Here is a 12,789-nt window from a genome sequence, read left to right as displayed (position 1 = left end):
TGAGATTACAGATTTTTTTAACAACAAACTCATGACTGATGCTTTATTTATATATATATATATATATATATATATACATATACATCGAGATTTAAGGAGTTTCAAGCTTTGGGCACGTTTTGAAGCTGAAGCAAGTTAAATATTCTAAACTTATGGAAGAGTTGAATCTCCCTTGACAAACTTCCAAGGGATTTTTGTTCGCCTCTATTACTACCTTATACCAAGTTTCATCGACAACGCAATCTTTTATTAACAATGCCAGATTAGATTAATTCGGGGGCTTGACTTTAAAATGAAAATAACCAAGGTTTGTGAAACCGTGGTTTTAAAACCTAAATTCGATCGGATATTTGAATTAGTTAAATCCCTCACTCGTATGCTATTTAATCCATTCTAATTAGATATTTAGTCCTTTCTAATCAGACTTTCAAACCAAAGTGATCAAATGCACCCCCTTCTTTTGCGCCCTCCATGGGCAATCTACTCTTACTATCTTGCATGTGTCATTTACTCTCGTCACACCAACCTCCGCTACTATCACACCCTTATAGCTAGTTTGGGAGGATGGAAATGAAAAGGAAAGAAAGGCTTTGAAGGGATAAGAAAGTTTTTCCATTGTTTTGGAGTTAAAATGAGAAGGAAAAGAAAAAAATAGGAAAGATTCCACCGCCCTCCATCTTTTGGAAAACTTTCCGCCCAATGTTGGGCGGAAAGGGAAGGAACGGACAGATTTTTAAGTAAAATTTTTAATATGACCAAATTACCCTTAAAATTCTATACAAAACATTTTAATACCCGATGAATCCCTCTCACATTTGTTTATAGAAAGGGCATATTTGTAAAATAATTTGTTTAAGTATCTTTTCCTTTCCTTTGCATTCAACTCCCAAACGAAAGAAAATTACTCACTCTCTTTTCTTTTTTAAAACTCTCAAACAACTTAGATAGAAACTTTGATCCTTTCTTTTCTTTTCTAACTTACCATTTCTCTTCTTTTCTTTTCATTTCCATCCTCTCAAACTAGCTATTAGAGATGAATGGGAGGGGAGGGTATTTTTTTTGGTGTGATTTTTTTAAAACTTAAATCTTGGTAGGGAGGGGAGTTTCTCACAAAAGACTACTAATTTTTCAAATACAAGTAATAGATCCAAAAAATGCTCCAAATACATCTCATACACAAACCAAACGTTATAAATAAAAAACAAAAAAAATAACTTGAAAAAATAGCCAACCTTCCTTCAACACATTTTGACATTCTTTCCCTCCACCACCATTTCCCAACCTCCCCCATCCTCTTCCTTCCACCAAATGGCAGCCACCTCCCCCACCACCATTTATCGTCTGTCACCTCTTTCTCTCTTCTTTTTTTTTTTTCCCTTAGCTCCTCCTCCTTTTTCCTCTTTTTCCTTCCCTTCTCCTCTACTCCATTCCCTTCCCTTCCTTTTCCCCTTTATTTGCGAGGAGAAGGTGGCGGTGGGGAAGAGGTGGTTTGAAAAGGGCCTAGTGGGAGGTTGACGGGAGAAAAATACTCTTTAAAATTTTTAAGAAGGCCCAAAAAAATTAAAATTTTAAAAACACTAAACAATATAAGTGTTAATATTATAAATATTGATAGTGTATACACTATCATCATTTAATACATGACACATAATTTGAATTTAAATTTGAAATCTCAATTCTATATACATATCATGTATCCAACCGTAATAGCATATACGTTGTTAGTGTATAGAAGGTTAATCCAAAACATAACATACAAATACATCTACTGTAAAATTCTAAAAAAAATGTTTCAAAATACCTAATTTATACGAGTCCAAATACTTTATTAGAACTAGTGCTCAAAATTACATAATATTTATGGTCATATATTTTAAATAAAATTTTTATTACTGAAACAAACTCTAATCTTTTAAATAATTTTCATAAAATAATTTTATATTAGTAGTTATGTTGAAAACATATACTTAAATAGTTAAAAGTAAAAATAGTAATGGATAGTTATAGGTAGTTAAAATAAAAACTAGTTTTTATAAGAGCAAAAAAGTAAATTTATAATGTGACGATAAATGTTAACCCCAATATTAATCCCAAATCCCTTCCTTAAGTTTTATATATAGTATAAATAGGTTTGCAAACTCACCGAACCGCTTGCGAGCAGTTTGAGTCGAACTCGAGTTGGTCAAAATATCGAGTTCAAAATATTAAGATCGTTAGCTCGCGAGCTCGAGTATATAGATATATTTATTTTTTATTTTAATAGTAAAATTACATATATATCCCTAATATTTTATTATTTATTAAGAAAAAATATTATATTATTTATTTTTTTTAAAAAATAAAAATAATTATTTTTTATTTTTTCGAGCTCGAGCTTTAAATTGGCAGTTCGTCAAACTCGAACTCGAATTCGAGTTTGATAAAATTAAGTCGAGATTCGGTTCAATTAGTCTAAAGTTCAATTCACTCGACTTGTTTGCAACCCTAAATAGATATTATTGTAGATGGGTGATTTTTACCAAAAAAAAAAAAAAAAAATTCAAAAACTCAAGTGCCGAATAGGATATGTCAGACAACTAAAGCAAAGGGATACCATGATGTAGCCCCACATATTTTGTCCATTGCGTTCACACCAAATGGGCCAAATGTCCATGGGGAATAATTGTCAGACTTGAAGGTAGCAATCTCCACTTTGCAAGCCCAAAATCACAGGTGAAGCACAAGTGTACAGAGTCGCACGACAGCGTTTCTACTTGCCACAGCACAAATTAGAAAACGACCTTTCTTCCCGTTTTGCCCAATCTGCTCGGTCGCTTCCCCTCTACAGCAATCAGCTTCTAAATTCTGATCCAAATAATCATCCAAAAAGATCCTCTTTGCAGGAAAAATGGAGATGGAAACGGACGCGCTTCCCAACGGCAGCTCTGCATCCTCAACCACCGGTTCCACCACCTCGGCCCCCGCCACACCCACCGCCGCCATTACTGCCGGAGCCGTTTCGGCCTCGGCGCTTCCATCATCTAAGCTAACTCAACTGGCGGAGTCTCTAAAACTCGAGCACCAGTTCCTTCGTGTCCCATTCGAGCACTACAAGAAGACGATCCGTGCTAACCACCGCATCGTTGAGAAAGAAGTCTCCGCCGTCATATCCGGCGTCGCTGAAGCCGCCGACTCCGCTGAACTCTCCCGTGATGATGCTGTTCAGCAACTTAATTCACTCGTTTCTCGATTACAAGGACTCAAGCGGAAGGTAGTCCAATTAGTGGTATTTTAATTACCTTGGAAACTGCAATTACAATGATATAAGAGAACTAATTTACATTAAGTTGGAGAAATTAACCAAAAATTATGTTGGAACACAAAGGATATTTTTTTTCTAAGTTCAATTTGAAATATGTAAAATCTGAAGCTGATTATTTCTATCCTTCAATAGTTTTGTATTCTCAATTGTAGAAAGTAGTAAAAGGTCAGGAAAAATCTTTGCTGCGTTTAATCTGGAAAATGTGAGATTTGTATTTGTTTCTTTCTTTGTTGTTGACTTAGCTTCTTTTTCCGAATGCAATTATGTGGAGCTTAGTAAATAATTTCTCTTTTTGTCAGTGTCAACTGCATTAAACATATAGGATGAAAAAATAAATCACCGTTGACGAATTATTACAGAGTCTGATGTGTCAGAATTGTTGAATTTTGAATTTCTCGTGATTTAATTACATGTGGCTTCATTAATTAGTTGGAAGAAGGAAGTAGAACAGAGCACTTGCAAGCGCAGAGATGCCGAGCACGACTGGACCATTTGGAGTCTGCTGATGCAGAAAATTTATCGGAATGGAACAATATCCGTCTGAAGCGGATACTGGTTGACTACATGTTGCGCATGTCATATTATGACACTGCTATTAAGCTTGCAGGAAGCAGCAGTATTCAGGTGATTTCTGCTTGCCCTGTTTTGCAGCATGTGTTGTTGCATTTGCTGGAAAATTGTTTGCTTTAGTTTGTTCTTTGATCTGAATATTTGATCTTCAGCTTCTTGGGTGCAGCTATTTTATGGCACAAAGTAGCTAATTGTGAACCACCTAATGCAAATACCAATATATCTTGTGGTTGACTCAGTTTGTTGTTTCATGGCTGCTTATGAGATGCATTTGGTGCAAGCATCTGTGTGTTGTGCTTTGACTTCTAAGGCTTTTGACTTATTCTCCATTAAGTTAGAAATTCTCAATAAAAGTGTCTCATTTATTCTGATTTCCATATCACTTATCTTCCAATTGATCTTAGTTAGTTCTCATTCTTTCCCCTTTGGCATTAATGCACCTCTTTTGGGAGGGATCAGTTTATTATAATGTAAAGCTATTGTGTTCCCCATTGCAATTTGCTGTAGAAAGTGTTGTAAATACATTGGAAAATGATGACTAACCACGCTCCTTCTGTTAGGATTTTGTTGATATTTATGTCTTTTTCGAAGCAAAAAAAGTCATTGAAGCTCTTCAAAGCAAAGAGGTGGCTCCTGCTCTTGCCTGGTGTGCTGATAACAAGTCCAGACTGAAGAAGTCAAAGGTATCAGATGATTCCTTGTACAAACTGTTGAAAATTGAAGTTAAGCGGTTAGTTGCATTAAGTTGTGGATTGGGTTTCCTTGATTCAGTAATATCCATCGGCTTTTCTACTATTTGATGTTCAATCTTTCAAACTCTCTAATGTTTGCATGAAACTTCCATGATGGTTCATGGAAAGCTAATAGAATAGCAAGTAACAAAGTTCACAATTCTATAATTGTAATTCTCTTGGTAGTAATTCTTTCCTGGTACAGTGCTGAATGTTGTTTCTGGAATATTATGCAGCATGGTTAAAGCTTAAAATAACTACTTTTTAACTTGCAAAAGTACGTGATATATTATAATTGGCTGTCGTAAGTTGGTTATATGCTGTAATCTCATTTATCAGAATGGAGTCTCTTTGTTAGCAAGGCTCTTTAAGAACCTGTCTGAATGCTTTCTGTTTCGTCTCCTAAACAGCATGTCGTAATCTAGTGAGTTCTCAGATTTCACGTATATAAACTTCAATGACTAAAAAGTACTGAATGCGGTGCTTCTTCTATGTGGTAGTCTGTAGACTTTGTGTTATTATTATTTTTATTTTCCTGCTATGCATTCTTTATTGACTTGTACAAAGGTAGTGAGAAAAATAAAATTAAAGCATCTATCTTGTGCAATTCTGCTTGATTATTCTTTACTAATGGTGGAATATGACAAATTTGTGTATAAAGACAATTTCATCTAGCTTAGAAGTATGATGATGCACTGGCATCTTTTAACATTATTTCATCACACATTGTAGACTATTGTATGAGTAATTAGTTTGCTTTTGATGGGGAGGATAGACCCCTGGTCACAACAGGTTTTCCAGAGCATCACCTTAAATGTATGCTTGAGTATTCTCAGAAGTGTTACTTATTGGTATAGAAGGCAATAGGTTTCTGGCAGATTCTTTCGCTTAAGGTTCAGTTTTTGGTTGTGTGAGTGATCTGTTTGCTTTTGAGGTGGAAGATGGGTCTCTGGTCACAAGTGGTTATTCGTAGCATCACTTCAAGTGTATGCTTGAATATAAGCAGATTGCTTGCTAGCTCATAATGTTTCAATTGTCTTGAGCATAAAAATTGATCCAGCACTAAGTACAAGAATCTTTTACTTCCAGACTTAAGGTGACATGGACTTTTATAGTATACCATACAGGCCATAATACTTGTGCTGTCAAGAAAGCTATATACACCTTCATACTGCATCATTCAGTATGCCAAGTTTCCTGTGCAACTTGAGATATATTTGCTAGGATATATTTTTAAAAGTCAATCTTGAAAGTAAAATTTCCCCTCCCCGCACAGAATTATGTTAAAAACATCCATCTATGTAGAGCTGCATATATTTCCTCACACTTCAGTCTCTAATATTCTGGACTAAATGATAATCAGACAAACTTTCAGAAGATGCCATAAAGGTCAACCTTCCACATCAAAAGCAAACAGATCAGTCACACAAGCAAACTCTGAACCTTAAGTGAAAGAATCTGTCAGAAACCTATTGCCTTTCTATACCATGAAAGTGAAACCTTATTTTGTTTTTCCAGTTTTAACGTGGAGAAGGCTAATTTTCTGGCGTCTAGTGTTGTCACTGATAGTAAAACTGATGATGATGGTTAGGTAATGCTACTTTCTCAATGCTTTATGAATTTGGTAGTTGGAGGATAAAATTTGCAGAACACTCCTTAAAAAAGAATAAAAAAGTGGACTACTCTGAAAAATGTGATGCTCTGTCAAGAGAGAGAGAGAGAGAGAGAGAGAGAGAGAGAGAATTTACATTGAAGTATGGTTAGCAGGTCTATGATGATGAAGTTAGATAATGCTGGAAAATTGCGATTGCAATCAACTGTTAATGAAGCTTAAGATTGTAGGCTTGTCAAGTCACGGTTATAAGGTTTCAATTAAAGAGGAAGTATTCATGCAGAATGGCTATTTTTATGTTATTAAAGAAAAGGTTTTCATTCACAAGATATTTACACTGTTTACCTCTCTTTGTGTAGCTGTGTATAATGTTGAATTCTGATTGAATTGTTACTTGATTACTGGAGTAATTTTCATGCACTAAGCTTTTTATTCTCTTCATGGCAGAGCAAATTTGAGTTTCAGTTGAGGTTACAAGAATTTATAGAGTTGGTAAGAGCTGAAAACAATATGCGAGCAATTACGTATGCGCGCAAGTATCTAGCGCCATGGGGAGCCACCCATATGAAAGAATTGCAGCGGGTCATGGCCACACTTGCTTTTAAAAGTAATACTGAATGTCCAACTTACAAGGTGAATATCTTCTCTTGTCCTCAATTTTCCTGAATTTTCCTTTTTGTTGTTTTTCTTTTCCCCTCTTTTTGAGGAAGAACTCGGAGAGGGGAAAGGACTGCAGAGGGCATAAAAACACTCTTGACCTCTGATTGCAAAAGTTGCTCCATTTGCATGTAATTGAATAGGGTCTTTGTACGAAGTGGTTTTTGCTTGCCTTCGTTCCACATGAGGGTAATTGTTTGTTTCATTTCATTTGTTATTTATTGCAATTTCCAGGTTTTATTTGAAGCAAAGCAATGGGACTACCTAGTCGACCAATTCAAGCAGGAGTTCTGCAGGTTATATGGCATGACACTAGAGCCTTTGCTGAACATATATTTGCAAGCAGGCTTGTCTGCTTTGAAAACTCCGTATCCTCGTCTGGTTTCTATAGTTATCTCCCATTCTTCTCCTGATATATAAAATTTTTAAATGCTTGAGACTGTCAGATCTAATGGTTTTGTCTTGTCAATCTTGCTTGGAGGGTCAGAAAGATAATTAACTTAGTTTAGTCTCCTTTTCCTTTTTTCCTTTGACACCATATTAATTGATTTAACTTGTAATATGGTGTTTCATGTGTGGAGTGATTTTTCGGAATCCCCACTTTTTCCTTGACCTGATTTAGATTCTGTTATGAAGATGATTGCACAAAGGAGGATCCTCTCTCACAAGAGAGCTTCCGTAAATTAGCTCTTCCACTTCCATATTCAAAGCAGCATCATTCAAAACTTGTTTGCTACATTACCAAGGAACTGATGGATACTGAGAATCCGCCACTAGTCTTGCCGAATGGATATGTGTACAGCACTAAGGTTTGCACCATACTCTATATGTTATATTTCTTTTGAGTTCTTAAAATCTTTACCCCTGTTCTTTTTGCGATGGCAGGCTCTCGAGGAAATGGCCAAGAAGAATGATGGAAGGATTACATGCCCAAGGACAGGCCTAGTCTGCAACTACACTGAGGTGATCAAAGCATATATTTCATGAGACCCATTCTAAAACTGATCGGGTCCATACAAGTGATTGGCGACCTGTTCTTCAGCCTGTAGTTTCTCTATTGAATGCTGATTGTCTGGCATCTGGTCATGTCAGGTACTGGTCTGGGTGCTTGTTTTGATGCCCCGACCTACAATTTGATACATACAAATGTACATATGCCAAGTACACCCCCCTTAGGTTTGTAATTATTAGTTAAGATCTTTATTTAAATCTTGAGGTAGTTGAGTAAAGCTTTTCACTTGATGCCGATGGTGTAGCATTGGCTAATAGAGCTCTCATCTGTAACACACTTCCATCCAAATAGCGGAACACAAACTAAACTCCATTCTGAACCTTTGCAAAAACATAAAATAGCGACTTGTTACTGTGAGTTACCTCGGCTCTAACCCTCTGGATTTTGAAGATGCTTGGATTTGCTTGATTTATGTCCATCTGGCGTCACCTTGAGCTCTTCCACGAAGCTCAAGCCATTGAATCAGGTGTCCGTTATTGACGTTATGTGTGATGTTATTCACTCTTAACAGCTAACTGCAAATTAAAGAGGTACAATTAAAGGTGGAAATTCGGTTGGCGGAATCATATAGAAACATGCATCAGTATGATGAGAGTGGTGACGAGGGAGAGGGAGGAGCGGTGAAAATGCAGTTGGTGGCGGGGATTCCTTTGTGCTTCTAATCTTGGACATGTCCTGAAGACGAAAGCAGCATGTGCAGAGGGGATCTTGCATACCCATTTCTCAGCTTCTTTAGCAACAGCGAAGAAACACCAGCGGAAATCTCTGCTACATTCAATTGTTTACTGGAGGTGAACAGCATTGAGTGATTTGCTATATTGTTTGCCGCTGCCGACAGTTGATATCAGCAATTCAAAAAACCGTACGCTTTAATGATATAGACGCTGCAAAATTTCTTCCAGAGTCCGTGGGTTTCTTTGACCAGGTAAAACTGATTTCTTGCTTCCGTCTTTCAAAAGGACAAGGCAAGTTATCACATTATAGTGCAGGAGAATCGTTAAACAGCTAGTCCCATGACCTTCGCGGGCAACAGAAAACTGGTTTATACCCAATGTAAATCACTAAACTGGAGGTTAACCCCTAATGCAAATCAATAAACTCGAGGAGGAGCAGTAACGGACGAGGGCCAAAGTCAAAGTACTGCTTAATGTTTCTATTGGACCAAATAAATATGAGCAGCAGTTCCCTGGTTCCACGAGAGGAGTAGAAATTCAGTGTATTATCAAACTGCCAACTTATTTGGCTAATTGGCTGGCGTATCAACACACAGAACAAAGTGGATTAAATCGTTCTTCAAATGTAATAGATTGTATAAAATCTCATAGAAACAGGGATAATGAGTTCCAGCACCAAATTAATACATATAGACCTCCCAAAACAGATTACACAGAAATGAAGGAGAGTTGAGATACTTCATATCTCACTCACTGCCCCTTGGTGAACCATTGGTTTCATCATTATCAGCGGGGCTTCCATTGTCCCTACGGATGGGGCTAGGACTTCGGCTATGGCCATTTTCTTCAAGAGGACTCCTATCTTTGATACCATCATCCCTTGGAGCATCATCTTTAGGGCTTCTACTATTCTCTGAGCCATTGGCTGGCCTACCATCCCTTGGTGAAGGAGTGCCCCTCTCTCGTGGGCTTCTCTCATCAGGTGTTGGGCTGTGCTTCCTCCCTTTGGATGGTGGTGGAGATGATACCCTGTGACGCTTAGGGCTCCTAGATCTTTTCTCCTCACGCTCGTTGCTACGATCCCTCCTTGGTGGAGACCTCGATCGGCTGCAAACACACGGTATATACCAAAAAAAGGGTCACATTCCAAATGCATTTTGATCCAATATGACCTGGTGCAAAAACAGCAAATTCCTACAATAAAGCACTTTAACATGAAGACAGGTTTTGAAGATAAATGCAAGGAAAATGAAGGTGCCCATCACTTATTGATAAATTTTACTTTCCCCCTTCCTTTCATGCAAGTTAAAACTCATGCAAAGCAACATTTTACCAATGGAAATGGATTCCAAATTCAGGAAACTTAGGCCTACAAAATAGCAAATCTAAGCAAAGAAAATAAATCGAGAAGCTAGTAATGAGTCAAGATGTTTAACCTGTAGCTTCTGCTCCTGCTGTAACTACGGCTTGGACTCCTGCCACGACGAGGAGGAGATGGTGATCGAGAATAACTGCGCCCGCGTCTGCGCAACCAAAACTCAGTTAAGAACATGGAAACACTGACTAATCATAAAAAGATGGGGGAAAAAAAAGAAGGAATCCCAGTATGCACTTTAGCTTTTGGGGGCTGTTTTGACAGTTCCTTTCTATATGGCCTCGTTCACCACATCGATAGCACTTGTTCTTCCAGTCCCCAGCTTTGCAATCTCGAGCCCAATGGCCATCGATTCCACAATTAAAGCAGCGCCCAGTTCCTGGAGCTGGACCTTTGCCAAGATAATCACGATCACGGGAGCCACCAGGACCACGTGGTACCTAAAGTAAAAAAGCAGAGCCCCTTTAGCCACTTTAGAACCCGCTTAAAAAAAAAAAATCAAACATGACACATCTGAATATGCTTCAGAGGCAGGAATAAATAAGCAAAACTATGATTTGTAACGTGAAAGTTTTCCTGACAAAAATAACAACAGCTCAGTTAAACATAAATAAATCAAAAGAAAAGATGCGGCCAGGGCAACATAAAACATGCAAACAATCAAAGGAAAAGTACAAGTGATCCACAATAAACAACTGAAACAGGAAGTGAGAGAAGGATCATGAATAGCGTGCAGTGAAAACCTTACCCCCTTTGCAAATTCCACAATAATACGACTTCCATCTACTTCCCGGCCATTCATGCTATATCTTGCATCATCAGCATCTCTAGGATCACTAAATTCCTGCAACCAATAGCAGATAAAAAGGGAAGAGGAGCCCATGAAAATAAAGGTTACAGGACTCCCTCTTACACTTAAATAGCAAAAGATGCTTTAAAAAAGATACTAGAAAAGCGTACCACAAAGGCATAATCACGCTTCATGTCCACATCACGTACTCTGCGTAAATGGGTGCCACAAACAGTAAGGCCATCAACACGTTAGAACCAAAGGACTGATACTTCGCCCCTCAAAGATGAACTATAACACCAGTTTGAGATTGTTGCCATTTCCATCAAAAAAAATTGTAATAACATTAAGATAGAATCGCCAAAGTCTCCTATACATTCTGCAAGACAAGCGACCAATTCCACCAAGGGCAACCTCTCACCATAGACCTCCAGGCTGGGCAAAAGCCCATAAACCTTCAGAAACATTATTCAAGTTAAAATGAAACGTGGGACAATTTCTCTCAAATAGATTTTGTATAGAAGTGTTAATTTGAATCTCAAAGGCAATAAGGGTTTCACAAGGATTCTGATTCTGCCCAAGACGCCTGGATGTGGATAAACCCCAGAACAAAGACCGATGACCAATACAGAAAAAGAACAATGGTGGGAAGTATTGACCCAATAAGGGGGGAAAACAAAAAGCTTAAACAGAAGTAGATGGAGTAACATTACACCAAAATTCCATAAACTTTATCTAGATTACGAAAAAAGTAAATAAAAAAAAGCAAATGAAATGAGTCAAATTCTACTGAAGTAGATTAATTACCTTCCATATCTGCTAAATAGATCCTCCAGGTCACGTGAACGGGTCCTTGAAGAAAGGCGGCCAACATAGAGCCTTGTAACACCATGGCGATCATCGTAGCGAGGCATTTTCCCTAATAATTGCAATAATCTTTTAGAGCCCCAACTTTTTAAAAGTATTTGTGCAAAACCTAAAGAACATGAATACATGATACTAAACATATCAGCAGATTATTAATATCCCTCTTCTCTTTTATTCAAACAAAAGAAGATACCTATTTTCTATTCAATTCAAAATAAAATGGAGCTACGAAATTTTTCTTAGAATTCCTTTATAGCCAAGATAAAACAGATATGAACAAGATAATAGACATCTATGTAACAGTTTCTCCTCGGGGTTTTACAGGTACTCATAATTGTTGTTACAATTGAAATGGAGATGGTGGTTTTAACTCAATATTGGTTTATCAATTTCTATTTTCTTATTAATTCATTAGGAAAAGAAAATATCAAATTTTTAAGATTCAAATCATTCATGAATTTGCAAACAGCAATCAATACTTAAATGGTTCGAATTTGCCATTAATTTCTAGAATTGTGAGTGAAAATCGGCATTTGCTTTCTAATACCGAAAACCTAACCATTTTGCACATGTAATCACCAAAAGAAATAAGTAATTATCAAAGACTTAATTTTAGAGAAACCTAAATAAAAGCACGCACGCCACATACGAGAAACCCCAGAAAATTACATTCTTCATAGATGTAGAGCTAACAATTACTAATACGTCATAAAAATGTTCGATTTATTATCACTTGGATTATAACCTAGGACCAGTATATAACAAACCCTTATTCCAATAGTGTCACAAACCTTACACTCTTCCGCATTCAAATTACCTACTTAACAGATAAAGTAGGCATGTACGAAAAGACTCAATCCAACAGAAGACAGCATATATGCAAAAAAGCAAGCAAGCAGACATATACAGATATATCAGCAAATTCGTAGTACATGAAAAAGGATTATCAAAACAGTAACAATTTACGGAAGAATGGCTAAGCTGATAGCTCGGAATAAGAATTACAAGCTGGGGAAGATGGTAAGTGGGAGGGGACGGGGAGCTTGGGCGTACCTGCAGAAAGAGATGAAACGGAAAGAAGAACCCTAGAACGAACCAGATCCCCCTTTTATTTTATCCTCTGCGGACTGTGGCGGTAGTTTGGACTGGGTGAATGGAGGCTGTCTTGACGATTTCCTTGGATTATAAGGCGCTGCTGTC

The 12,789-nt window shown here is 37.3% G+C and overlaps 2 protein-coding genes across 6 annotated transcripts; one reads left to right on the top strand and one right to left on the bottom strand.

Annotated features, from left to right (window-relative positions):
• The first annotated feature begins 2,729 nt into the window (after positions 1-2,729).
• Positions 2,730-8,244, top strand: LOC113730574 (protein MAEA homolog). The gene is made up of 7 exons (XM_072078566.1): positions 2,730-3,250; positions 3,731-3,925; positions 4,432-4,554; positions 6,662-6,847; positions 7,106-7,239; positions 7,494-7,680; positions 7,757-8,244. The coding sequence occupies exons 1-7, from the start codon at positions 2,888-2,890 to the stop codon at positions 7,856-7,858; spliced, it is 1,290 nt and encodes a 429-aa protein (XP_071934667.1). The 5' UTR covers positions 2,730-2,887; the 3' UTR covers positions 7,859-8,244.
• A 916-nt stretch (positions 8,245-9,160) lies between these two features.
• LOC113730575 (serine/arginine-rich splicing factor RS2Z33) lies at positions 9,161-12,760 on the bottom strand. 5 transcript variants are annotated; one of them, XM_027255332.2, is made up of 7 exons: positions 12,643-12,760; positions 11,530-11,641; positions 10,893-10,932; positions 10,681-10,776; positions 10,170-10,372; positions 9,994-10,080; positions 9,161-9,664 (listed from the first exon to the last, which is right to left on the bottom strand). In XM_027255332.2, the coding sequence occupies exons 2-7, from the start codon at positions 11,634-11,636 to the stop codon at positions 9,304-9,306; spliced, it is 894 nt and encodes a 297-aa protein (XP_027111133.1). In that variant the 5' UTR covers positions 11,637-11,641; positions 12,643-12,760; the 3' UTR covers positions 9,161-9,303. The 5 variants fall into 5 exon arrangements, with proteins under 5 accessions (XP_027111133.1, XP_027111134.1, XP_027111135.1 ...); XM_027255333.2 differs by having other exon boundaries at positions 12,595-12,731; XM_027255334.2 differs by having other exon boundaries at positions 11,530-11,698; positions 12,643-12,730.
• Positions 12,761-12,789: the final 29 nt, after the last annotated feature.

This window comes from Coffea arabica, chromosome 2e (assembly GCF_036785885.1).
Source record: "Coffea arabica cultivar ET-39 chromosome 2e, Coffea Arabica ET-39 HiFi, whole genome shotgun sequence".
Taxonomy (NCBI): Eukaryota; Viridiplantae; Streptophyta; class Magnoliopsida; order Gentianales; family Rubiaceae; genus Coffea; species Coffea arabica.
The sequence above is the reverse complement of the archived record's forward strand: the minus strand, read 5'-3'. Positions and strand labels throughout refer to the sequence as shown.